The sequence below is a fragment of the Rhinolophus ferrumequinum genome, chromosome 11, assembly GCF_004115265.2.
Source record: "Rhinolophus ferrumequinum isolate MPI-CBG mRhiFer1 chromosome 11, mRhiFer1_v1.p, whole genome shotgun sequence".
Taxonomy (NCBI): Eukaryota; Metazoa; Chordata; class Mammalia; order Chiroptera; family Rhinolophidae; genus Rhinolophus; species Rhinolophus ferrumequinum.
The window spans coordinates 24,007,025-24,032,140 of record NC_046294.1 but is presented as its reverse complement, the minus strand read 5'-3'; the positions used below and the strand labels follow the sequence as shown (position 1 = coordinate 24,032,140).

Here is a 25,116-nt window from a genome sequence, read left to right as displayed (position 1 = left end):
AGGGTTTTTTATTGGCACCACGTTCCAATAAGAACAATGCAAGGTTCACCCTAAATTCTTATTAGCATTTCACAAATGCAGTATCTCTGCAACAGCTTAATTTCATAAAAGAATAAAAGAAGCAGACCCATTCAAAGCATACCGTTTTTTAAATTGTGAATGAGTATGACAGCCACTACGTGGTCTGCTTTCCCCAAAAGGTTCCACAATCAATACTTCATCTTTTAGAAGTTAAGTTTAAAATAGGCCACTTAATTATAGGCTATACTTGAATAGGACAAAATTGTATTATCTTTAGCTCTGAACAAATTATTGCTTTTTACATGTACGGTAAAAGAATTTGCATCAAGCTCTCAAACACAAATTACCTGGCCTGTAACAGGATAAATATTTCAAGGGTTCCAAACAGCGTCATTTAAAATATACTCATACATACACCTCCCTCTATGTCCCACAGCCCTCACATCTAAACAGACTTCATTTTAACTCTAATGATGTATTGATAAAAATAATGTTTTTATGAGATATGTATTTTTGTAAAATCAAATTCAAGCTGTAGATTTTGTCTTATGGATTGCTACAAGAGGGAATTCCTATACTCCTTTAATCTGTTAAGTGTAACTACATATACAGTTTATTTTCACTCAAGAAAATAACGCAAACAGCAAACAGCTTACCCGGGAACCACTAACTTCTGCCCATTGTGGATACGATATGAACATCGATAATCATCAGGAAGCTTGCAACCAATCTGAGCTTCTACAGCATCTAGGTCTTCCTCTCGAGCACCCTCTGCAAATGCATCAAAAAGCAAATTATGAAGAAACAGTAAGACTTAACTCTAAGATGAAACACAGTCTTTCTGCTAGCCAATGAAACAATCTTAGAGCAAGTGAATTCTGTCCAAAATGCATTGCTGAAATACAGGGAAATGAATTGAAAATTCAGAGAAATATTATATCATTTTAGATTGGCACTGACATTTGAAGCACTGAGCAAGCAAATTCCTCAATTTCCTCTCAATAGGGAAAGCACTGGTACTAAGTAAAATATGGAAAGGTAGGCACCAATGAAATCCACAGTAATTTTTTTCACATTACAATGCAAACATTCAGGCATACCTCATTTTTCTTAATCTAATATACTCACACTTCCCTATTAAAAAAAAAAAAATCTCCAGAAATTCTCTACGCTGGTGTTCAAGAGTCTTCACGTAGTCTCTAAATGGGAAATATAGGACATAGGTGTAGGTTCATCCTGTGAGGAGGCCAATAACTTGATTTCAATTTTGCACGTCTGTAAGCCTGCCATATATTCTAGCTTCAAAAAGCAGGAACTAATTACAAATACCAAGAGATTTACTTCTAGCAATGGCCCACCAGGTTGTAGGATCAAACTTTTTGCTGAGAATTAGAAAAACTGAACAACAGAAAATTCATTTCAATGGTTTTGGAGAACCTCAAAGATAGTGAGAAATGGCAGGGGTGGGGGAGTCCAGAAGAAACTGATGGGTTAGCCAGCCTTTGGATTTGCAGTCACAGTGTCTGTGAGGCAATTGGCAATTCTGAAAGCAACCATGAAGCTGAGAGGCCCATAAGCTGAACAATGCTTTCAGCAGGATCACAAGACTGAATGAATTTTCCAAAATTAATGAAACAAAACTTCAAACCATAGATTCAAGAAGGATTATAAACTCCATGGAGAATAATTAAAAAGAAAATCATATCTAGACACATTATTGGAAAACTGCTGAAAAATCAAAGACAGAGAAATTTTAAAAACAGCCAGAAAAGGGAGAAAAAAGCCACATGATCACCTTCAATGGAACAATAATCCAGACACCTAAATTCTCAATAGAAACAAGCCAGGAGGATGTATCTTCAGAGTGCTGAAAAAAATCATTGCTGTCTAGAATTCTATATCCAGTGAAATATGTTTCAAAAGTGAAGATGAAATAAATAATTTTTAGACCAAAAAAAAACTGAAAAAATTCAGCAGTAGCAGTCCCTCGTTTTAAAAAATACTAAAAGGAATTCTTCAGGCAGAGAAAAATGATCCCAGATAAAAGCATGAAGATGCAGGAAGAAATGAAAAGCAACAAGAAAAGATAAATCTAAATTAATATTGAAAAAATAACATTTTCAGGAATATATGAAAATTAAAATCACAAAAACTATAATACAAAAGGCAGGAGGGAGGTAGAGTTAACATTTTCTAACGTACACTAATTTAAAACAGACTAATTAAATAAAAAAGGGGGATACAGCATAAAAGATAAGTAAGGCGAATGTAAAAAGGAGCTCAGGTGATACAAATGAAAAACAACAGAAACATGGTATATTTAAACTCCAGTATATTAGTAATTACATTAAAAATAGACTAACTAATCTAATTAAAAGACAGACTGACAAACCAGATAAAAAACAAAGCATGATCATATCCAAGAGGAACATCTTAAAGATGTAGGTACAGAAAAAAAACGCTAGAATAGCTCTAGTAAAATCACACAGAATAGACTTTAAGGCAAACAGCATTAAGAGAGGTAATGGAGGAATTTTTTATAATGGCAAAAAGGTTAAATTCATTATACAAATATTATAATTCTAATTTTGTGTCTAATAACAGCTTCTCTCTCTCTCTCTCTCTCTATATATATATATATACACATATATATATATATTTAAAATGAACTAAAATGGAAAAAGATATATCTACGATCATAGTGGGTATATTAATTTTCTATTGCTACAATATTAGTAGCTTAAAACCGTCATTAATTTTCTCCATTTATGTACATCAGAAGTCTGACATGTCTGAATTGGATCTTCTGCTCAACTTCCACAAGTCTGAAATCATGATGTCAACTAAGGCTGCTATCTTATCTCGTGCATCTTATGCTTGGGATTCTCTTCCAAGCTCAATGGTCGTTGGCAGAATTCAGTTCCTTGCGATTGTAGCTGAGACCCTCAACGGCCATTCCCAATAACCTGGCCCTCTCCACAACCTGCCAGCTTGCTTATTCAAGGCCACAGGAAAGACACCCATGCTTCAAATCTCTTTGATTTCTGGAAGGGCCCAGTTCCTTTTAGGACTCACCTGAGTAGGTCAGGCCCACTCAAGACAATTTCCTGTGATTAATGATTAACTAAAATCAACAAATTTGGAACTTTAATTAATTACATCTGCAAAACCCCTTCATCTTTGTCATATAATATGACCTCATCATAGAACTAAAACCAATGATATCCACAGCACCACTCACACTCAAGGGGAGTATATTATTACACTATGCAAGTGTGGAAATCTTGGGAACTATTTCAGAATTCTGCCTAGCACAGTGAGAAATTTTAACATACCTCTCTCAGTAACTAATAGAACAAGTAGCAAAAAAAATTAGTAAGAGGGCAGAAGATTTGAACAAAATTAACAATTTTTGCCTAATTTTACATATCACTGAATCCAACAGTGGCAGAATATACATTCTTTTCAAGTGTACATAGAACATTTGCCAAAATGGATTATATACTGCACAACAGAACAAATCACAACAAAATTCAAATGACTGAACTCATATATTCTCTGATCACAATGGAATTAAAATACAAATTATATAGAAAAGATTACTATAAAAGCCCCGAATGCTCGGAAATCAAGCAATATATTTTTATATAACCCATGGGTCAAAATTGAAGTGAACAGAAATCAGAAAATATTTTGAACTATGTTAATGAAAATGCAATGTATTATTTATGAAATGAAGCTAAAGCTATGGTTAGAGGGAAATTTATAGCCCTAAAGTCATTTGACAAAAACAAGAAAAGCTGAAAATTTATAATCTTAGTAATCATCTCAAGTCAGGAAAAAAGCCACAGTAAAATAAACTCAAAGAAATCAGAGAAATTAATGAAATAAGAAGCAAGAAACAAACATAGAGGATTGACAGGATGGCCGATGGCTCAGTTGCAAGCTCTGAGCAACAGTGTTGCCGGTTCGATTCCCACATGGGCCAGTGAGCTGCGCCCTCCACAAGTAGATTGAAAACAACAAGCTGCTGCTGAGCTGCCCCTGAGCTCCCAGGCAGCCGGATGGCTCACTTGGTTACAGAACGTGCTCTCAAACAACAAAGTTGCCGGTTCAATTCCCACATGGGATGGTGGGCTGTACCACCCGCAACTAGACTGAAATCAGTAACTGGACTTGAGGCTGAACTGCACCCTCCACAACTAAGATCGAAGGACAACAACTTAACTTGGAGCTGATGGGTCCTGGGAAAAACACACTGTTCTCCAGTAAAGTCCTAGAAATACAGTTCCCCTTTTCCAATTAAAAAGAAAAAAAACCTTTAAAAATAAACAAACAAAAAGGATTGACAAAGGCAAATGCCAGTCCTTTGAAAAGACTAATAAAATTGATTAGCCCTACCTAGTAAGACTGATCAAGAACAAAGTACAAATAATACCAGAAATGGAAAAGGTTAAACTACTGTAGATCCAACAAGCATCACAAAGGTAAGAGGATATTACGAAAAACTTTATGGCAATAAATTAGAAAATGTAGATGAAGTAGACAATTTCCTAGAAAAACACAAGTTATGAAAATTGACATGAAAATAAGCAGAAAATATGAATAGTACTATTTCTAATAAAGAAATTGAATGCTTAGTTTAAAACCTTCCCATAATAAAAACTCCAGGATTGAATGGTTTCACTGTGCATTCTACTAATCATTTAAGCAAGAAATAAGGCCTAGTGGCTCAGGAGTTTGGAGCGCCATGCTCCTAACGCCAAGGTCGCCAGTTCGATTCCCACATGGGACAGTGAGCTGCGCCCTCTATACCTAAGACTGTGAACAATAGCTCTCTCTGGAGCTGGGCGGCCATGAGCAGCCAGAGCTTGGCATAAGCTGCTGTGAGCTGCCCAGAGCAGCAGACCGACTGCCTTGCGGGAGTCGCAAGGCTCATTAATACCAACATAAGCCAGGGAGCTATGTCCTACACAACTAGACTGAGAAACAACAGCTTGAACCGGAGGACGGTGGTGAGGTGGTGGGGGGAGGAGGAAGAAGCGAGGGGGGGTGGGGTGGAAAAGAAAACAAGTAAGGCCAAACTGACATAAACTTTTTCAGGGAACAGAAAGAGGCAATACCTCCCAACTTGTCCAACTTGTTTTACAAGGCCAGCATCATCTTGATACCAATACCTGACAAGAACATTGTAAGAAAGGAAAATTACAGGCCAAACTCTCTCCTGAACATAGATGTAAAACCCCAATGAAATACTAGCCAATCAAATCTAACAATATATAAAAAGGATAATATATGACAACCAAAGTTTATTCCAGGAATGCAAAGGTTGTTTAACATTCAGAAAATCAATGTAATTCAGCGACTTAACAGAATGAAGTAGAAAAATCATAAGGCTGGAAAGGCATTTGATAAAAATTAAATTATCCATTTAAAACATGAAAACAAAAACCCCTCCTCTCGAACCAGGCTCAGAAGATACTGTCTTCAGTCTGATAAAGAATATCTACAAAAAACCTACAGCAAACATCATTTTTAAAGGAGAAAAGTCTCCCCCAGAAACATAAGGGTGTTCACTATCATCATTTCTCTCCAACATTTTACTGAAGGCCCTAGCCAGTGCAATAAGACAAGAAACAGAAATAAATGACATGTAAGGATTGGAAAGCTAGAAATAAAACTGTCATTAGTCTACATGCTCAGGGAAATGCAAATTAAAACCACCACTACACACCCACAAGAAAGGTTAAAATACAAAGAATGAGAACATTAAAGTGCTGGGAGGGACGTAAGGTGGTAGAACCACTTTGGAAAATTAACAGTATCTTTTAAAGTTTATATATACATCAAAAATGATTTATATTTCTATTATTTACATTTTTTTACATTGACATTATCTGTAATTGCCAAAAACTAGAAATAACCCAAAAATCCATCAACAGTAGAATGAACATATAAATTGTGGTCTACTCATATAATGAAGTACTATACTGAACAAACTGAACAAACTACGGTTACACACAACACAGTTGAATCTCACAAACAAAATGGAAATAATTCACACAAAATACTTAAGCATGCAATTTACATAAAGTTAAAAAAGAAAAAAAATTACTCAGTGGCATTAGCAATCAGGAGAGTGATTACCTCTGAGAAAGAGGGAAGGTCTAGATACAGATAATTATTCTACTTCTTGACGTGGAGGGTGTTACAATGGGTGTGCTCACGTTATGATAACTGACTGAATTGCACACTTATGGTCTGTGCACATTCTGTAGGTTGGTTAACATCACTAGTGATAGTATGTGGATATCATGTACCCACAGGTAAGTGAGGAGAGGTGTACTTCACCTCTGCAGTAATCTTTCTGAAAACCCATTACTCCAGTCTAGTCATGAGTAATACTTCAAACGAAGTCAGTCTGAAGAACATTCTACAAAATACCTAACCAGTACCTCTTCAAACTGTCAAGGTCCCAAAAGACAAGGAAAGACTGAGAAACTACTATAGAACAAAGGACACTAAGGAGACATGACAACTAAATATTCTGGATTGGACACAGGAATTGAAAAGGGATATTAAAGGAAAATCTGGTAAAATCTGAATAAAGCCTGGAGTTTAGTTAATAATAATGTGCCAATAAAGAGTTTGTTTTGACAGATGTCCCACAGGGCAATACATTAGGGGGAACTGAAATTGAGTGAGGGATGTACAGGAATTCTGTACTATTTTTGCAACTTCCCTGTAATCTAAAATTACTCCAAAATAAAAACTTTATTTAAAAAGTTTAGTACAAAACAAGCTGAATAGCTGTTTGAACCATAGTTGGATGAGGAAAGAAACTAGTATTTATAGTCAGTGCTACATCTTGCACCTTTACCATACAACATTAAGAAACCAAGAATTTCTTAAACAGAGTAAGCTAGAGAAAAATCATAAACAAATAAATATGGCAAAAGAGAAATATAAAGAAACATATGTTTACAAAATAGTAAAATGAAGATGTATAGAGGAATCCTACTGTAATAGAATTTGGGAGTCAGACAGACCAGGTGAAATCTCAGCTCTACCACTTAGTGACTGATCTCTGACAAGTTATTTCATCTCTTTAATCCTGTTTCCTCAATGGCAGATAATAACACCTACCTGAGAGAATCAGTGAGGATTAAATAAGCCTCATAAGTTTAATGAAATGCTTCACTGACACTCAATAAATGGAATTTACTTTCCTTGTCCCCTAGCCTACTTGTATAAGGAAACAGTGAAAAAGTTACAAGGAGCCAAGAAACCAAGATGAGCATTCTATCTGTCACTGACTAGTTATGAGACCTGACATAAGTCACCTGAACTCTCTGAGCCTGTTCCTTCGCCTCTAAAATGAGAAGACTGGTATAAATCAGGGATCAGCAGACTGCCATCTGTGAGGGTCATAGCCCCTGACTCAATGTCAAAGTTATAGAGATGGCAGCTAGAAAGGAAACTTGAAAAGCAAATAGGTATTGGGCTTGGGGGAATTTTTATAAGTTGCTTGAAATTATGGTATATTAATATATCTTCTACCAATCTATCTAATGGTATGTATCATGTATCTTCGAATTTCATATTTACCTTACATGTTAGTTTAAAATTTTAGCGTTAGAAGGGCGTTTAGAGATCATTTAGATCAGGGGTTGGCAAAGTTTTTCTCTAAATGACCACATAGTAAATATTTTAGGCTTTGAGGCCAGAACCTGTCTTGTTATAACTATTTAACCGTGCTGTTGTGGGAAATCAGTCATCGACAACACATAAGCAAACCAGGGTGATGGGCTAGGATACTAACTCAGTTCTAAAACTCCCAGGCCTAGCAGTCCTAGAATCCCCAGCATTCTAGACATCAAAGAGCCTTTATCCTATTGTAACTCATGGCAAAGACCCCAGAGAACTGGCACCTGGGAATAAAATAGGGGCTGTCATAAGGAATCCTCAGACAACCACAACCTCACCTCCAACCACTAGGTACAGAACAGGAAGCGGGGAAGCCTGGGAATACCAAATTGAGTGAGGAAAAAAAATAAAAAGGAAAGGAAGGAAGGAAGGAAGGAAAGAACAAGCAAAAAAGAAGCTGTTATGTATCCTTAGTTTCTTCCTTTCTTGGTAGCTCGGTGCCTAAAAGGAGGATCATGTCTACATTTTCATATTGCAAATGTCGTAATGTTGGACTAGCTCTCCAACATTCCTAACAAGTTCTAAACAAAACAGGATAGGTCCTTTCTCCCTTTAACAGCTGTTAAGACCTCAACTCTGGAGTCAGCACTATATTCAAATCCTGGTTCTGCCTTTTGCTTTGTGAAGTCAAACAACTTACTTAGCTTTTTATGCCTTAGGTAGTTCACCTATAAAATGAGAATAGTAATTACCTACCTCACAGAATTTTGGCAAATTAAATGGAAACTCCTTAAACTACAAACTCCTTAGCTTAGTATCTAGCTTTGTGTTTAATAAATAAAGCTATTGTAAACCCGTACCTATTTTACTTATCACCACCAAATACATATTTTTAGAATTATTTTCCTCTTGAAATTATTTAACCAAGAGGATATTATTCTTCTACCAAGTAAAAACCTATTCAAAATATTGGTCAAGGGCACTTTCCTTCAAAGCTTATACTCTGCCAAATCATTCTTCCTTCTACCTCCCTAGCAATTCCGTTTTACCATATTTCCCCAAAAATGGAACTGGGTCTTTTATTAAATTTTGCTCTAAAAGACACATGAGTGCTGATTTTCAGGGGATGTCTTATTTTTTCATGTACAACAATCTACATTTATTCATGTACAACAATCTATATTTATTCATTTATTCATGTACAAAAATCTACATTTATTCAAATACCGTCATGTCATCTTCTAGAACACCGTCATAACTCTCCAAACCCCGAATTCCGGCTTGAATTTCTTGCGACTCCATTTCCTGTAGAACCATTGGCCCCAACCTCTCATGTCCAGCAACAGAGCTCTCCTTAAATGAACACTTCCTGTCCACGTAGCCTGCTCGTAGTGTATTGGCAACACAGCTGTCAGTGATTTTATCCCATGAATTCTTCACCCAAGTCACAACCTTTTGCAAGCTAGGCTTCACAAAGTTTCCATGCTGATTTCTCTCCATGCTATTTTCAATGTAGTCATTGATTTCCATGTGCAAATGGTCCTTGAATGGCTTGTTTATTGCAACATCAAGAGCCTGAAGATAAGCAGTCATTCCTGTGGGAATCATTTCATCTATTCTTCTCTCTACAAGGAAGTTCTTCATGTCTTTAACATGGTGAGTGCTGGATGAATCCCAGACTAGCAGACCCCTTTGGCCACCTCCATAAATAAGTGGCAGCATTAAGTCGACCCACTTCCTTATAACTGCCTGTGTGCACCAGGCTTTTTCGGTTTCAAGAATGTAAATGCCTGAAACACATTCAATCTTATCGTTCTTGCCCTTAGTGATGATTAGAGGTGGGGCTTTCTTTCCATCCAGACGAATTGCCAAAATACAGGTAACACGTGCACTTTCGTAACCAGTGGAGGGAATGTAGATTGACGAGGCACCCCTATGATCAACTGTCGTTTGAGATCCTTGGCCCATAAACACTGCAGTTTCACCCATAGCAATCGTGTTGGAGAGTTGGTATTTAGAAAAGTCAATGCCATCAACAAAGGACTTGAATGCAAGTGCACGTTTAATAACTTCAGTATCTTCTAGCTTGAACAGTATTGTCGATCTTAGAGACAGTTCATGTTGCTGAAGGAAACCATCCAGCCAGTGTTGTGATGCTTTGAATTCTTCTGGGGATATTTCTAACCGGGGTGCCATTGCAAGGGCAAATGCTTGAACATCAGCCCTGCGCACAGCCAAAGCCTTTGCTCTCCTGTCAGCAATCCATTCACAGATGATGTCTTCCAGCTCAGGAAATAATGGTTGCCGACCTGATCTTAGCATTTCCCTCGTCCACCTGTTGACTGAGGTTATCGTACTCTGCTCGCCATTTTCGGACCATTCGGAGATCCAACTTCTTCTCTTTGCAGAAAGCCGTAAGATTCTTGCCCTGGGAGTCCTCCACGATTCCTTTCTTGTACTCGAAAGAATAGCTTTTTCTTTTTGTACTCATCTTGTCTGGGGGTCAAAATGTTATTTCCTTTAAGTCTGCCATTAAATCAAGTGTTAATTGGAGACTTACGAGACAGGAATGGCAACAAAAATGATGACAGTTAAGAATGATGGTCCACACAAAAGCGACGAGAAACCGCAGGCACCGAAATTCAGAAAATGTTTCTTTATTTCACACGAGTGCATTATTTACATTCATTACAGCACATGACGTATTGAATTATGAAGATGAATATTAGACACAACCATGTCCGTTCGTTATCAAGTGCGCACGTTATTTGTGCGTTGCGTCTGTACTCTGATTAGTCATTTGGCAATAAGTCTCGAGTTCATCTGTTTACATATGCGTTTACCTCTCATCCACAGGTGCCCACTTGGGTATTTACAAATAATTATAATTTATGCTATCATTTAATAATAAGTATGTCAATATTATTATTTATTTATATTGAATTATATATTAATATTTTATAATTCAATACGTCCATCGTGTGTTATACTGGACGTACTAAATGCATCCGTATGGCTGACCATCTTAACTGGGGCTTATTTTTGGGGTAGGGCTTATATTACTAACATCCTGAAAAATCATGCTAGGGCTTATTTTCCGGTTAGGTCTCATTTTCGGGGAAATACAATAAGTACCTGGTCATGCGATCATGCTTTGTATGAAATTCATAGTTTCATGAGTAGTTACAGTGGAACTATGAAATGTAAAAGTCAGTTTCGAAAGAGACCTGAGTTCAAAAGGAATACATGTGAGTATAAATGATCCCAATTTCACCTCAGCAAAACCAAAACATGTATAAAATTTCTTTAAGTGGAGAAATTTGGAAAAACTTAAGAAGCCAAATCTGGTAAGTAGCAATATCTCTGCAATCTATTTATGCACTTTCTTGGGCATAAAATGAAAAAATCAAATTAATGAGAAGGAGCTTGTTGATATTTCTTGCCAAAATTGGATAATAATGGTGTACTAGAAAGAGCACAGATTCTGCAGTCCAATAGACCTCAGTTGAACTCTTGGTTTTTGCTATTCTGTAAGTGTCAAAATAGGGATGCAAGTTTTCCTTACTCTATTATACTACTCTTACACTCTTAAATCCTAGGTCTTTAATACTTGGTGTTGCTAAATATTAGACTGTCAAACAAATATTTACTTGTACTAAATACAGGAAAGATGGTTGATACAGCAGGCAATTTTTCAATTAAAAAAAATCTTTTAAAAGAAATCACAATAGTTACCCTGAAGCAATGTTTGCATTATTAGTTTCTAGATATAAAATAAACATAAGGGGCGGACGGGTGGCTCAGTTGATTAGAGCGCGAGCTCTGGACAACGGGGCTGCCGGTTGGATTCCCACATGCGCCTGCGAGCTGCGCCCTCCACAACTAGAATGAATCAATGAGCTGCCGCTCAGCTCCCGGATGGCCAGATGGCTCAGTTGTTTGGAGCACTGGCTCTCCACCACACGGTTGCCTATATGACTGCCACAAGGGATGGTGGGCTGCGACCCCTGTGACTAAGATTGAACACGGCACCTTGAGCTGAGCGGCCGCTGAGCTCTAGAATGGCTCAGTTGGTGGGAGCGTGTCCTCTCAACCACAGGGTTGCTGGTTCGACTCCCTCAGGGGGTGATGGGCAGCGCCCCCTGCAACTAATGGCGAGTGGACCTGGAGCTGAGCTGCGCCCTCCACAACTAAGACTGAAAGGAACAACTTGACTTGGATGGAGTTAATGAGTCCTGGGAAAAACACACTACTGTTCCCCAGTAAAAAGTCCTGTAAATAAACACTGTTCCCCAGTTAAGATCTGTTCCCCCTTCCCCAATAAAATCTTAAAAACAAAAATTAAAAAAAACACAAAACATAAAAATAAAAAGGGTTCAGCTTTCCCTTCTAATAAATAATCATGTGGGTCCCCAGATGGGCAAAAATAGGGCAGGCACTAGGGCAAGCGTCCTCTTAGCAACACAGGCTTTCTATTTCCTTGGCCAAATGTGAATGGCAAATTACAGGTAATGTTGGATTAGCACAGATTGGCATAGAGGATAGAGACCCAGTGTTACTTAACCAAGTTATACTATAGGAACTAACGTGGGGAAGGAAGATCCCGCACTCCCAGTCAGTACCTTTCAGAGACAAAACCATCCGAGGACATCTGGGCTCCAAATATTTCTTGAGATCGTCCCAGGCCTTTTTAATAGCAGCATAATGGTCAATGTATCTTCCTACATCAGAGTAAGTATCAATGAAGAGAGATTTCCAGCACTGATTCTTCTGTGCTTTCTCTTCCCTAAACAGATTACAAGAATGAGGTTAAAAAGCTTTTCAAATGAAATTAGCACATATTTTAGACAGTTACCAACATACTTTATTGAAACTCTGGTTACATTTGCCTTCCTTTTCATTTATTTTAGCCAGGAAGACTAGAGAGCAAAAAGTGACACATCAAAACATTTAACAGGAGTTATTGCTGGCATGGTGGGGATTATGAGTCACTGATTTTCTTATTTTCTACTTATTTTTTCCTAAGTTTTCTAATCTTAATAAAATATGTGAAGAGGATATGGGGTATGAATCTCAACTTACTAAAAACATACCAATTATAAAATTTAAAAATGTGTGTGTTGGGGTGGCTGGTAGCTCAGTTGGTTAGAGCGTGGTGCTAATAACACCAAGGTTGCCAGTTCAGTTCCTACATGGGCCACTGTGAGCTGCGCCCTCCTTTAAACAAAACAAAACAAACAAACAGAAAAATGTTTGTATTGACCCTTGAACAATGCAAGGGTTAGGGGCACAGACTCCCCTGAACCCCTCAGACAAAAATCCAAGTATAATTGCTGAGTCACCCAAAACTTAACCTCTAATAGCTACTATTGACCACAAGCCATACTGATAACATGGACAGCTGATTAACACATAAGTTGTATGTTTGTCTATTCTATACTGCATTTTACAATGAAGTAAGCTAAGAAAAGAAAATGTAAGGAAAATCATAAGGAAGAGAAAATAGATTTATAGCATTCATTGAAAAAAAAACATCCATGCATATACAAGTGGACCCATGTAGTTCAAACCCATGCTGTTCATGGGTCAACTGCTGTGGTTCTATTTTAGAAAAGATTTAGAATCTAATGATAACAATAATATTAATTTATCTCCTGCATGCACTGTTATGGTTTATAGTGACTACTTGTGGGCTTCTAATTCTGAAATCTAAATGTCCATCCCTGACAGCCCCACTGAGCTCCAGACCTGTCTGCACAATCACCTGCTGGACCTTTCCATTGGATGACCCACAGGGTGAGCCAGAGGATCTTATGGCATCCAAGTAATCACATGATTCAACATTTCTACTTGGTACAATTCTACAAACATTTATTGAGTGTCTACTTAGCCACTGAGTACTTAACTAAATAAGGCATTTTTTTTGCCTTCAAAATTACTAGTTTTAGGGGGAAGGGGATGGTAGATGAGGGTAAATGGGATCAGATATATGGTGATGGAAAGAGTACTGACTCTGGGTGGTGAACACACAATGTGATGTATATAGATGATGTATTACAGAATTGTACACATGAAATCTATGTAATTGTACTAACCATTGTCACCCCAATAAACTAATTAAAAATAAACAAATAAAATAAAAATTCCATCAAAAAAAAAAAGAAAAATGAAGTCTCATCAGGGAGAAAGAATGAAGTATAAATTTAAGAGTCAGAAGTGTCACAAGATAAGGCACCCACAAAAAGCAATATGGTAACATACTAATGAGCCTGGACCTTATCCTGTAGGAAATGAAGAGCCACTGAAGGGTTTTTAACAGCACCGTTCAAAGAGCAGAACTGGGGTTGTGCTATGGCAGAGGTGTAAACTCGAGGCACAGAGAAGAGCTGGGAGGGTTTTGCAGTGGTCTAGGTAAGAGACGATAAACTGAACTACAACTGTGGTGGCTGGATGAAATGAGTAGGAAGATCCAAGAAATATAATGGCTAGAATCAGAAAGGCTTAGTAACCAACGGAATGGGGTAGGGGACAGGCAAAGGGAGAGGGGGATGGAGAAGGGAGGGAGAGGGGAGACCAGACTGAATGGGAGAAGTGGGGCGGAGAGAAATCTAGGATGATTCCTGCTTCTGGCTCAGATGCCAAGAAGATGGGATGGAACCGCCATGAAGACTAGGAATGCAGGAGGCTCAGGATTAGGATGGGGAAAACAACAACTCAGGATGTTGATGGCTTTTTTTTCGGGGGAGGGTTGGCAGGGAAATATCTTTTTATTAACGTAAACAATATGTAAACATATTTATCAAAAACAAAAAGTACCAACAACTTATGGTAAAAAAATGTAGCCTCCTGTTCTAAGCCCCAACCCCTCAAAGAAACCTTTATAGTTATTTCTGGAAGACATTTCTCTAATTCTAAATGTTTATGCCTCTAGTTCTTGATTTATCAATTTTACATCTATGTATTGATACCTTAAAGTAAAGTATCAGGATACAGCAATACTTAAAACTCCCTCTTCCCCATGTTCGATAATTGTTATTTAATTTTCAGCTCTACTGAGTAGCTTGCAGCTTTCAATAATATACTTACACCTCTACTTCTTGCTTCACCAGCTTGTCACTACCTGACTCCCCTCAATCTAAGCAATACTATCTTTCTTCCACCTTTCCCAACTCCCCACCTTCTGTCAACACTTTCATTATGTCAAATTTATTAACATTTACTGAATTCAGTGAACGCTGTGGGTCATGCAATGGAAAGGTCCAGCAGATGGTTGTGCAAACAGGTCTGGAGCTCAGTGGCGCTGTCAGGGCTGGACATTCAGATTTCGGAATCAGAAGCCCACAAGTAATCTATAAACCACAACGGTGCATGCAGCAGAATTCAGAGGGAGAAGAACAGTGGGCCATACACAGAAGCTTGAAGGATACCAACACTTACTGGCAGACACAACAAGAGCCATCAAAGGAGATAAAGAGACAAGGGTTAGAGAGCAGAATCAGGACAAATTAGTTTTACACAAGCCAAGGGCCGAATTTCAAGAATACATATTTCCCGAATACTCACTCAGATATCAGCCAGTATTTTTTGCAATGTCTTCTCCATAGTGGATCATGGCTTGAGAGCTGGCTAAGTCTTCGACTGACATAGCAACAACTGACAGTAACCAGATTCACAATTAGTGTAAAAGAAAATAAGGAAACAATTTAAAAATAAAAATGAACATAGTCAATGTTTTCTTCTTTTCCTTTGGCTTTTTTTATTTTCCATTTTCTACCCTTATAATTGCAAAAAAATACTTTCTAAAATCTGCTTATGTGTTAGCTAGTATAATTGCCTTGTGAGTACTGAAATCTTAACTATTTCACTACACAAATAAACCTCCACACCTCCATAATTGTAATTTTCATATGAAAGTCTATAAAACATATAAACCATTGGAACTAATTTCAAATCAAAGAGTCTTTTACATTTATTATTGGGACAACAATCATTTCTGCATATAGGAAGAAATGTTATTCAGGTGTAAGCAACGTCTTTTGTCTTTTAAGATCTCTGAGACATTTAATATTAAATACACAGGACTTGTTTTGTTCTAATTTTTTCTCTTTTTTTTACACTTTTGTATGTATTTTGACATTCAGCATTATTTTATAGTAATTTCAGGTGTACAGTATAGTGTTTAGACATTTATATAATTTAAGAAGAGATTCCCCCTGACTAGTCTAATTTTTTCTTAATGGAAAGAAATACTGGAACCAAAACCACTTTTTAACTATAGCAATTCTTGGAGAACCCACCTAAAAAAAGTGTCATATTCGTAACAATTTTGTTTCAATATCCACAGATATTCAAGTTAGCTGCTCAAAAACATGGAATGTTAAAAACAAATACTTTCCTTACTACATAGAGATTTCTAAAACAATACTGCACCTACCCTGTAAGTCATACCCTACATGTTTAATTTCCAAACAGAATCAACCTAAGATTGGGAAAAGGGATTTCTATCCTTTCAGAAGAGGAACATGTAACAAGTTATAGAAAGCAGATACTCAAAGATCTCACTTGGGCAACAGCTAACGATTAAGAAACACAAATCACAGGGCTTGGTTTGTCAAGGCCATGAGAGGCGGGGCATGTAAAAAACAAACAAACCCAAATTCATGGTAAACATAACAGCTTTTGTTTGGTTTTCAGATTTTACACAAAATTCATTCTCATCCTTTTCTGCCAAATTCACGAGATACCCAAACTAACATTTCCAAATACAGGAATCCCTCCACTTTTGTGACTTACAATACATTCTCTCTTTTCTTGATCATTCTCCCTCCACTGTCCCATGAGTAAAAAGAATCACCAAACGTGATTTTGATGCACGTCAAAGACAAGAGCTAGTGCTCCTGAGACTCTGACTCAGTTGGCTTGGGGTGAGATCTGTATCTCAGGCATGTATATGTATGTTTAAAAAGTGCCACATGTAATTCTGATACACAGTGAGGAGGAAGAATGACTGACAGGTACACAATAAATCACCCTGGAGTGGAGAAGATTCAAACTATGCAGCTGGCATTACACAATGACCCTAATGGACTAATCCAATCCCACCCAATCCAGTTCAGCAAATATGTACCAAAGACCCCAGAGCTTAGCAATGGGCAGGTCGCTCGGCAAAGTTGGGCTGTATCGTGCAGGAAAGAAGGCTCAGTACACCGGGAACTTTTCTGTGGATAAAACTTGATGGTATTTGTGTTGGTTGATTTCATATGTCAACGTGCCTGGACCAAGGGATGCCCAGATAGCTGGTTAAACGTTATTTCTGGGTGTATCTGTGAGGATGTTTCTGGAAAAGAGTAGCACCTGAATGGGTAGACTGAGCAAGCTGGATGACGCTGAACACTGTGAGTGGGCACCACCCAATCCCCTAACGGCCTGAATAGAATAAAAAAAGGCGGAGGAAGATTGCATTTGCTCTCTGAGCTGAGACATGGATCTCCTCTTGCCCGTGGCCTTCCTGGTTGTCAGGCTTTCAGATCCAGGCTGGAATCTACACCATCTGCTCTCCACTTCTCAGCCCTCTGAATTCTATCACCAGTCTTCTTGGGTGACCAGCGTCCAGATGACAGGTAAAAGGACTTCTCAGCCTCCGTAATTCATGAGCCCATACCTTCTAATAAGTCATATACACATACATATTGGATTGGTTCTGTTTCTCTCAATAACCCTGACTAATACCGTATTCAACTCAGTTCACTTTCACAAACATTTATGGAGGGATCACGTCACTTCTGTTTAAAACTGAGATTACTACCTAATGCATTTAAAATAAAATCTGATCTCTTTACCTTCGCTCACAGGATCCTGCATGATCTCACCAGTGTCTTTCAAGCCACTCTACTGTGAGTCACTCCCTACCTCCTGCAACACCAGTCTCCTAGCTCCTCCAACAGGCCACGCTGTTGTCCAATCAGCTTCTGAACACACTGTTCCCTCTGCCACAGCTGCTCTATGGCGTCCTTCATAAATGGCAGCTCCTTCCGATTTGAATTGATCATCTCCCCCCTCAGTCCTTAACAGAGCAACTGGTTTAATCCTTCACAGCACATAGCATCTCTTCTATTATGTACTTATTTGTTTCCCATCTTGCCCACTAGACTGTAAGCTTCAAGAAAGGGGCCTTATCTTATCTGTGTTGTGCACTATTGTATCCCCAACATTTAACAGGCCTGCACACAGGCACTCAAGAAAATCTGTGAATAAATGATGAATATGAAGATAAACTAGACAGTCTTTACTTTAAGAAGTACACAATCTACTTGGCATGGCAAATAAACTCTGCTGAGGAAGGAAGAAGGTAGAGAGAGGAATCAGGAGAGAGGGTCTTACAGGAATTTCATCTTGCCAGATTGGGGAGCACGTGGCATTCAGGCCGGGTCAAAAGCTTAAACCACAGAAGAGAAAAACACAAGTGTGTGGTATGCTGGCAGAAGTCTCATTTGGATAGAGTCGACTATGCCAAATGCTAAGGGCCTTAAACGCTTCCAGAAGTTTAGGTGATAGTCTGCAAACAAGGGGCATCCTCAGTTTTTAAGGAGAGTGACAGCCAGATCTGTCTTAGAAAGATCACTCTGGCAGCAATGTAGCCCGTAGATCAACTGTGTGTTGGATTTGTAAGAGGCTATAGCAACAGACTGTTTCAGATGAAAAAGGAAAGATAAACTTTTTTCTCTGTTTCAGTACAAGCCTGAGTGATACACTTTCTTTATTTTAGTAGAAGCCTAAGTAGAGAAAAAAATTATTTTCTTAAAAAATGTAAAGTGTTACAGGGACTAATATAGACAGTAGTCAGAAACTGGAGTTACCCCTCTGTTACCACTTAGCCAAGCCAACTAACAGCTACCAGTAACTCCAAAAAGACCGTAGTTCTAAAAGGATCCCTCCTAATACAGGACACAATCATCCAATGGCTGGAATTGAATGGTTGATCCACAAAAAAAAAAAAAGAAAAAAATCTCGCCTACCCATCCTTAAGAGGGCGACTTCACCTCCTCTGCAAATACATACGGTGGCACAAGAAAGACTGAGCCATGCCACCAGCTATAGAGGGTGTAAACAGCGCCATTTCTTCCACCATCCCCGACGGTCCCAAGCGCTGAAGAAACTGGGCATTTAACCACCCTTACCAGCAACCGGTGTTTATTTTTAGAACAGACGCTGGTAATCTGGGAAACCCAGAGCGTACGGGAGAGAAAAACGGTCGGTCACCTGTATCGCACCAACGGAAGTCAGTACCAAAACACAAAATCCAACATGCAACCGTATTTACCCAGCATAGAAGTCCAAAAGTGCCAGGTATTATGGGGCCGCGGAAATCGCACCTAGGGGTCAGGGGGTCGCCGGGCTCCTCCTCTCCGGCGCCCCACCTGCCTATTCCAGCGCCCGACTCCTTAGGCCCAGGGTCCGAGAGCGTTCGAGCCACAAAGGAGCTTTCCAAAGCACCTAGGGCCGGGCCACATATCCGGCGGCGACTGGCGGGCGCGGGGGTCCGCGGGGCGGCAGCGGGGAGCAGTACCTCCCCCCTCTGGACTGGGCCTCACCGAGGCCTGGAGAACGGGCTCTCGTCGTTCCTCAGGCCTGGGCCCTGGACAAGAGGAAGACCTCAAGGCGGGGCCCTTACCGCCCCGTCTCGCCCCGGCCCCCGGGTGGCTCTGCAGGATCGAGGAGGTCCTGGCGTCACCTTCTGGTTGACGCGGGAGTCCGGGTCCAGTCGGCAAGCTGGGCCGCAGTCCCTCCTGCCTCACCGTCTCCTTCCGCCCCCGTAACCCCACCCCTGCCACGCGCGTCGTCCCATTACTTGATTAGGTCCCGGTAGTCCAAGAAGGATAAGATGAGGAGCAGGGGATCGGTGGGCAGCGATTCTAGGGTCAGAGGTGCCGACTCCGTCTCCATGGCCGCCATCTTGCTTGGCCCGGTGCAGGCCCGGCCCCGCCCAGACCCCGCCCCGGCCCCGCCCCCGCCGCTAGCGCCCGAGCCGCTCGCACAGGTTTGTTATGTAACCGTCGGGACAGGCTCGCCCACGGGGCGGGGCAAGGGGCGGCCCCCGGGAAGGCCCCGCCCACTGCCCGGGGGCTCTGCGCCAGCGCGGTAGCAGCCCTCTGCGTCTGCGATGCGGCTCCCGCTAGGTGCGCGAGCTCGGCCGCGTGCCACGTGCTCCCGTTTCAGGTTTCTCCAGATCTCTCCTCCATTCCGATCCCTAAACTTGCCGAATGCGGACCCCATTCCGTTCCAAAATCTGCTGCCTCGGTCCCAACAGTCCTTCCTGCGAAAATTTACACCAGGTATCCTCGAAGCCTGGCCCCAGATCTCACGCTAAATCTAATCTGCCTTTGGCCTTCAAATCCATTGCTTCTCTTCGTTTTACGACCCAGAAACCCTTCTCCAAGGAAATGTAGTTGATCAATATCTTCTTTCAATGGAATTGGATTTGCCATGTCATCACTCAGCCAACCTCCATAAATGAAACCCCACTGGTACAAATGAGACACTCACGAAGCAAAAACAAAAAACAAACATAAACCCATCTGCTTACATCTCTGCACTTCCAAACTATTTATGCTCTTACTTAAAGCATTCATTGAATGAAATTCAGGTCGGTTATTCCGTTTCTCTCTCACCAGACTGTAAACTCTTTCTTTTTCATCCTTGTAACCCCAGGGCCTAGCATGGCATTCAACAAGTAGAAAGTTTAAATTCAGTTTGAATGGATGAAGACAGTCATTTCTGTTACAAGGGAATATATGTGTGTGTGTGTGTGTGTGTGTGTGTGTGTGTGTGTAGTGTGTGTGTGTGTATATACATATATGTGTGTGTATATATATATATACACATATATATGTGTATATATATATATACATATATATATGTATATATAAAATGCTTATAATGGGATTTGCCCCTAATTCATGTTTGTCTCTACTTCTCCCTCAGACGGGCTACTTTACTTGTTTTAAATCCAAAAGCAGGTAGGAATTTCAAGTTCACTGCATTTACTTCTGCTATCCTGTTGCATTTTCCTTTCCTTTGGACTTGGTCCAGTTATGATCTAATGAGAAGATCAAAAGTATGAAATTACTCTACAGTCACTGCCAGGATTAAAATGAGGTGAGAGGCACTTACTTGGGGCCCAAAATTTAAGGGGTACCAGAAAACCCTCAACAATCAAGGTTAATAATGTGTTAATGTAATATTTTTAAAAATCAAAACTAATGCAAAAAAAAAATCCATGATGAACAAAATATCAAAATCCCTAAAGAAAAGCCAATATCTTACACTTCTATGCAAGCCATATTGGAGTTAAGGCAATAGGAAAAAAGGTGTACCTAAATACGTGTTTTTGTGTCCTTTAAAACACTTTATTTCCTCCACTTTCCTACCCCAGAAGGCCAGAAGGGGCTTTCAGGCAGAGGACTTGGTTCTTCCAGGTGGCGGGACCCAGAGCTCCTGCCATCCTCCCTAGACACTTTTTCTAATGCTGCCAGCTTCTGCCACTTCCCACTTTGGTGAGTGACGTCAGGTTGCCAGCCTCTTCTGCAACAGCCCATGCATCCCTGGGGAGGTGGTCTCAACACAGGCTTCGTTTTTCTCAACATGCTATGAAGCAGGTAGAGGAGGTTGGGTGGTAATGCAGGTGAGCAGGACCCAGGAGAGCCCTTTCCTGAGTTGTGGCTTCCTACTAACATTCCCACACACACACACAGGTACCCCCAACAATAGCTGGAGTAGGGGTAGGAAGAGGGAGCTGGGACTTGTTTATTTGGGGCTTCTGGGCTAAGGCTGAGTGTGAGGGCTTCAGAGGCTGTGTACCTGGGTGGGAGAAATAGTCCCTCCAAATCTGCTCATTGCTTTGGAAGCTCTAAAGTGCATAGAAGGATTTCACTAAAATAATATTTGTTTCCTATTAATATTCCTATGGTAAATCAGAAAGCACAAGGTTCTGAAAGAATTCTTAAGTGGCATTCAAACAACTTTATTCTCTCATGAATAGATTGATAATGCCCAAAGACAAGTATACTTACAAGTTCTGTTTATAACCCCAAATGTCACCTTGGTCTGGCCAGTAATTCTTAGAGCACAGTGCCTTACCTCTAGGTAATTGTAGCTTCATCGGCTTTAAGATTCCCATTAGCTGTTCTGGTAAATCCCTCAGACATTTATTCATATCCTATCACATGCAAGGGTCTGGGCCAGGGACCAGAAGGGAGCACGATGAACATAATGCAGTCCCTGCTCTGGTACAATTACTCTTCAGAAGGCGAGAGATACACTTGCCAACTGTTCGGTGGGGGAAATCCACATGGCCCTCGAGTCTCGTTTTCTCCCTCATTTTTCTGGTTTAGCAACTGGCTTCCTCAGGAGATCTGAGTTTTCTGGGAGGCAGGACAGGCAGTCACCAGATACTGAGCTGTAGAGGCTGAAACTGGAAGCCAAACGAGTCCGGGGCTCGTGCTGCCTGCACTGCTCAGCCAACAGACCGACACAGGAGTTGGGGCATAGAATAAGCGTTTATTATCAGAGCACCGGTGGTCTGAGAAGGCAGCGGGTTAACACCTCCAAAAACTGCCTTCACATTCTCAGACTGGCCTGGGACATTTAAGGGAAAATCTGGACATTCCTCCAGAGGCCACATGATGTTTCCAGGGGTCTGCATGGAGCCTTCCCTCAGAAGATGTGGCTCTCCGAGGTTACCAACCCAGGAGCAGTGATGACAATAACCTGGAAAGAATGCTAGGCCATAGATTGTGATCAGTAAGCATAGGGGTATTGTGATCGGTAAGCAAGCGTAAGTTTCTGGGTAATTATCTAAAGCAGGGAACTGGGATAGGGGATATTACAAATTCAGGAACTGGGACAGGGGATATTCCAAATTCAGGAACTGGGACAGGGGACATTCCAAGCTCAAACTGCAGGGAGGGGGTTGATCAATTGTTAAGCTCTAGGGCAGGGAGGGACGAGGCCTGGGACATTGAAAGGCCTCTGTTGTGGGGGTCCCAACCAGGCCATTTCAAGGCTTCTGCCAAACGGTTGTCTCGCTGTGCTCTACCCCCCCATATGTAAAACGCCATAGTTTAGGGTCCCTCTCTATTGAACTCTGTCTGGTATGTGTCCAGTCTTCTTATGCCCAGCCTAGGGGCATTTCCCAGTGGACACTGAAAGATGAGATGGCATGGGGAGTGAGATGGGGAGAGGGGGTCATTTGCACTCTCCTCCTTCTCTGCTGTATGCCCCCTCATTTTGTATTCATACCACATGGCATTCTTTAGTGGTGTGTATTCTGGGCCCTGAATGTTGGCTGCATGAAAGTTACACGCCATTTTGTCTCATGCTAAGTGTTTTTTGTTTTTTTTTTAATTTTTATTTTATTTTATTGGGGAACAATGTGTTTCTCCAGGGCCCATCAGCTCCAAGCTGTTGTCCTTCAATCTACTTGTGGAGGACACAGCTCAGCTGCAAGTTCAGTGGTTGTTTTCAATCTTTATTTGCAGGGGTGCAGCCCACCATACCATGAGGGGATTGAACAATCTGGTTGTGAGCTCACTCTCTAACCAACTGAGCCATCGGCCGCCCTTCCGGAAGCTCAGCAGCAGCTCCTTGTCCTCAATCTAGTTCTGGAGGGCGCAGCTCACTGGTCCATGTGGGAATCAAAGTGGCAACCCTGTTACTAGAACTCGCGCTCTAACCTACTGAGCCATCCGGCAGCCCATGCTAACTGGTTTTGAAAAAAGCTTTGTCCAGTTGAGCCTCTCAGGGGCAGGAAACATTGTCAGGACATTCATGGGATTGCAAGGTGGCCGTGACTGGACGGCACAAGCCCTACTGTCAGCTTTCTTGGTTGTGCTGACGCAACCTGGGCATCTGGGAGCCCAGGAGATGAAGGGGTAGGAGGACCAGGATAGAACGGCCAGACACCAGCTCCCCCAAACAAGGGTATCACCCAAAAGAAAAACCCTGGGCCGAAAAGGCTGCTGGTGATTGGTCAAAAGGAGGCCTGCCTCTGCAGAGTCCAGGAAAATTCAAGAGGATGTTATACTTTATGGCTGAAAGAAGAGAGAAGGATAAAATTACAAGGATGTGTGAAGATTAGAGGCTGCCACTGTGGCTCAGAGTGGCAGCCAGGCTAATAGGTAGGTGCAAAAATATGGAATGGACTTAGCTGTTCCTGTGGAGCAAAACATAGACAAACCCATAGGTAATGAGAAAACTAAAATGGATGTAAGGGATTTAAAGGTACAGCTCCAGCAATCATTCAGACTCGTTCTGGAACTTGGTCCTCTGCTCCTCCCTCAGGCCAGGCTTTAAATATCTTTCAATTTGCTAAGTAAATATCTGTTGTTTTGTCTGAAACATGGTTCTGGTTTTCTTCTAACCTGTATAATTGATGTGAACCTTCTGGATGCATGGTGAGTGGTCCTGGCAATTGGATACATTTAAAGTGTCCCCTATTGGTGACTTCTAAAATGGTGAAAATTGAGGGTGTGGCCAAGGGTGGCCTGTAATCCCCAAATTTGCCAAGACTGCATCACTGAAACAATGTCTCCTAGCTGTGGGAGAAAAAAATGCAGTATTCTCATGCAAGATGTAATACTGGCCAGGGTACCAAATAACGCCAACCACCAACGCAATAGCTTGGGCTGAGGAAGAAACTAGTGTTTGGAGTCTTACTGTGTCCTTTTGAGGCTTAAACAGATCAGTTTGATAAGATGGGGACTCTAACAGTGACACTATACCTTCTATATTAAGATTTGGACCTCTGGTATAATTCAATTTAACAAGTGTAATTTAGCTTGGAACTTTTTGAAAGCTTTCTTTTCCTCCTTTCCACTCAACCTTCATGACTCATTACTATACCTTTACTACGCAGTTTCAATGACTGTTTCCTTTGGCCCTGCAGGCCCTGTTACTTGGGAAAGATTTTTGCACCTTTATGGGATCCCCTCCTGGCTCCAACTTAAATCTACATAATATATACAAAGGCACCTTCCCCAAATGACAGGCTGAAGCAATTTACATCCTGGTTAGAAAATACAAAACTTCAGAGGAAACAAAGACTCAGAGCAGTCGTTTCCTGCAGACTCTGCCCAGCCCACCCTTCTCTTACTTAGTAAGTCTTCTTTCTGTATTTGTACCCGCCTTGACTTTCACAACCTGCCTTGACTTTCACAACCTGCGAGCGAGCAGCCACAAGTTTGTCTGCTGTGGTTACTGTAGTGCACGACAGACATCACAAGAGTGGCTGAAGCAGTGACACTTGGTGTGTAGGTTTAGATGGGCTAATGTGTTTTTCCAGGAAGAAGGGAAAAATCAGTCTGATGTATGCTCTGCTGTGCCCCAGGGAGCTACGAACTCCTTTAAATAGGTCCTCTTGTTATTTGGCATCTTGATGGGTTCAACCAATAG

The 25,116-nt window shown here is 40.8% G+C and overlaps 1 protein-coding gene across 1 annotated transcript in view; it reads right to left on the bottom strand.

Moving 5' to 3' along the window:
- LOC117030500 (F-box only protein 3) overlaps positions 1–19,646 on the bottom strand; it is a 33,670-nt gene extending 14,024 nt beyond the window's left edge. Inside the window, exons 1-4 of the mRNA XM_033120609.1 lie at positions 19,517–19,646; positions 15,232–15,321; positions 12,291–12,454; positions 678–792 (exon numbers count right to left, since the gene is read on the bottom strand). Of these exons, the coding sequence (XP_032976500.1) occupies positions 678–792; positions 12,291–12,454; positions 15,232–15,321; positions 19,517–19,620 (473 nt within the window). The 5' untranslated portion in view covers positions 19,621–19,646. The remainder of the gene's footprint in view (positions 1–677; positions 793–12,290; positions 12,455–15,231; positions 15,322–19,516) is intronic.
- Between the last annotated feature and the right edge of the window lie 5,470 nt (positions 19,647–25,116).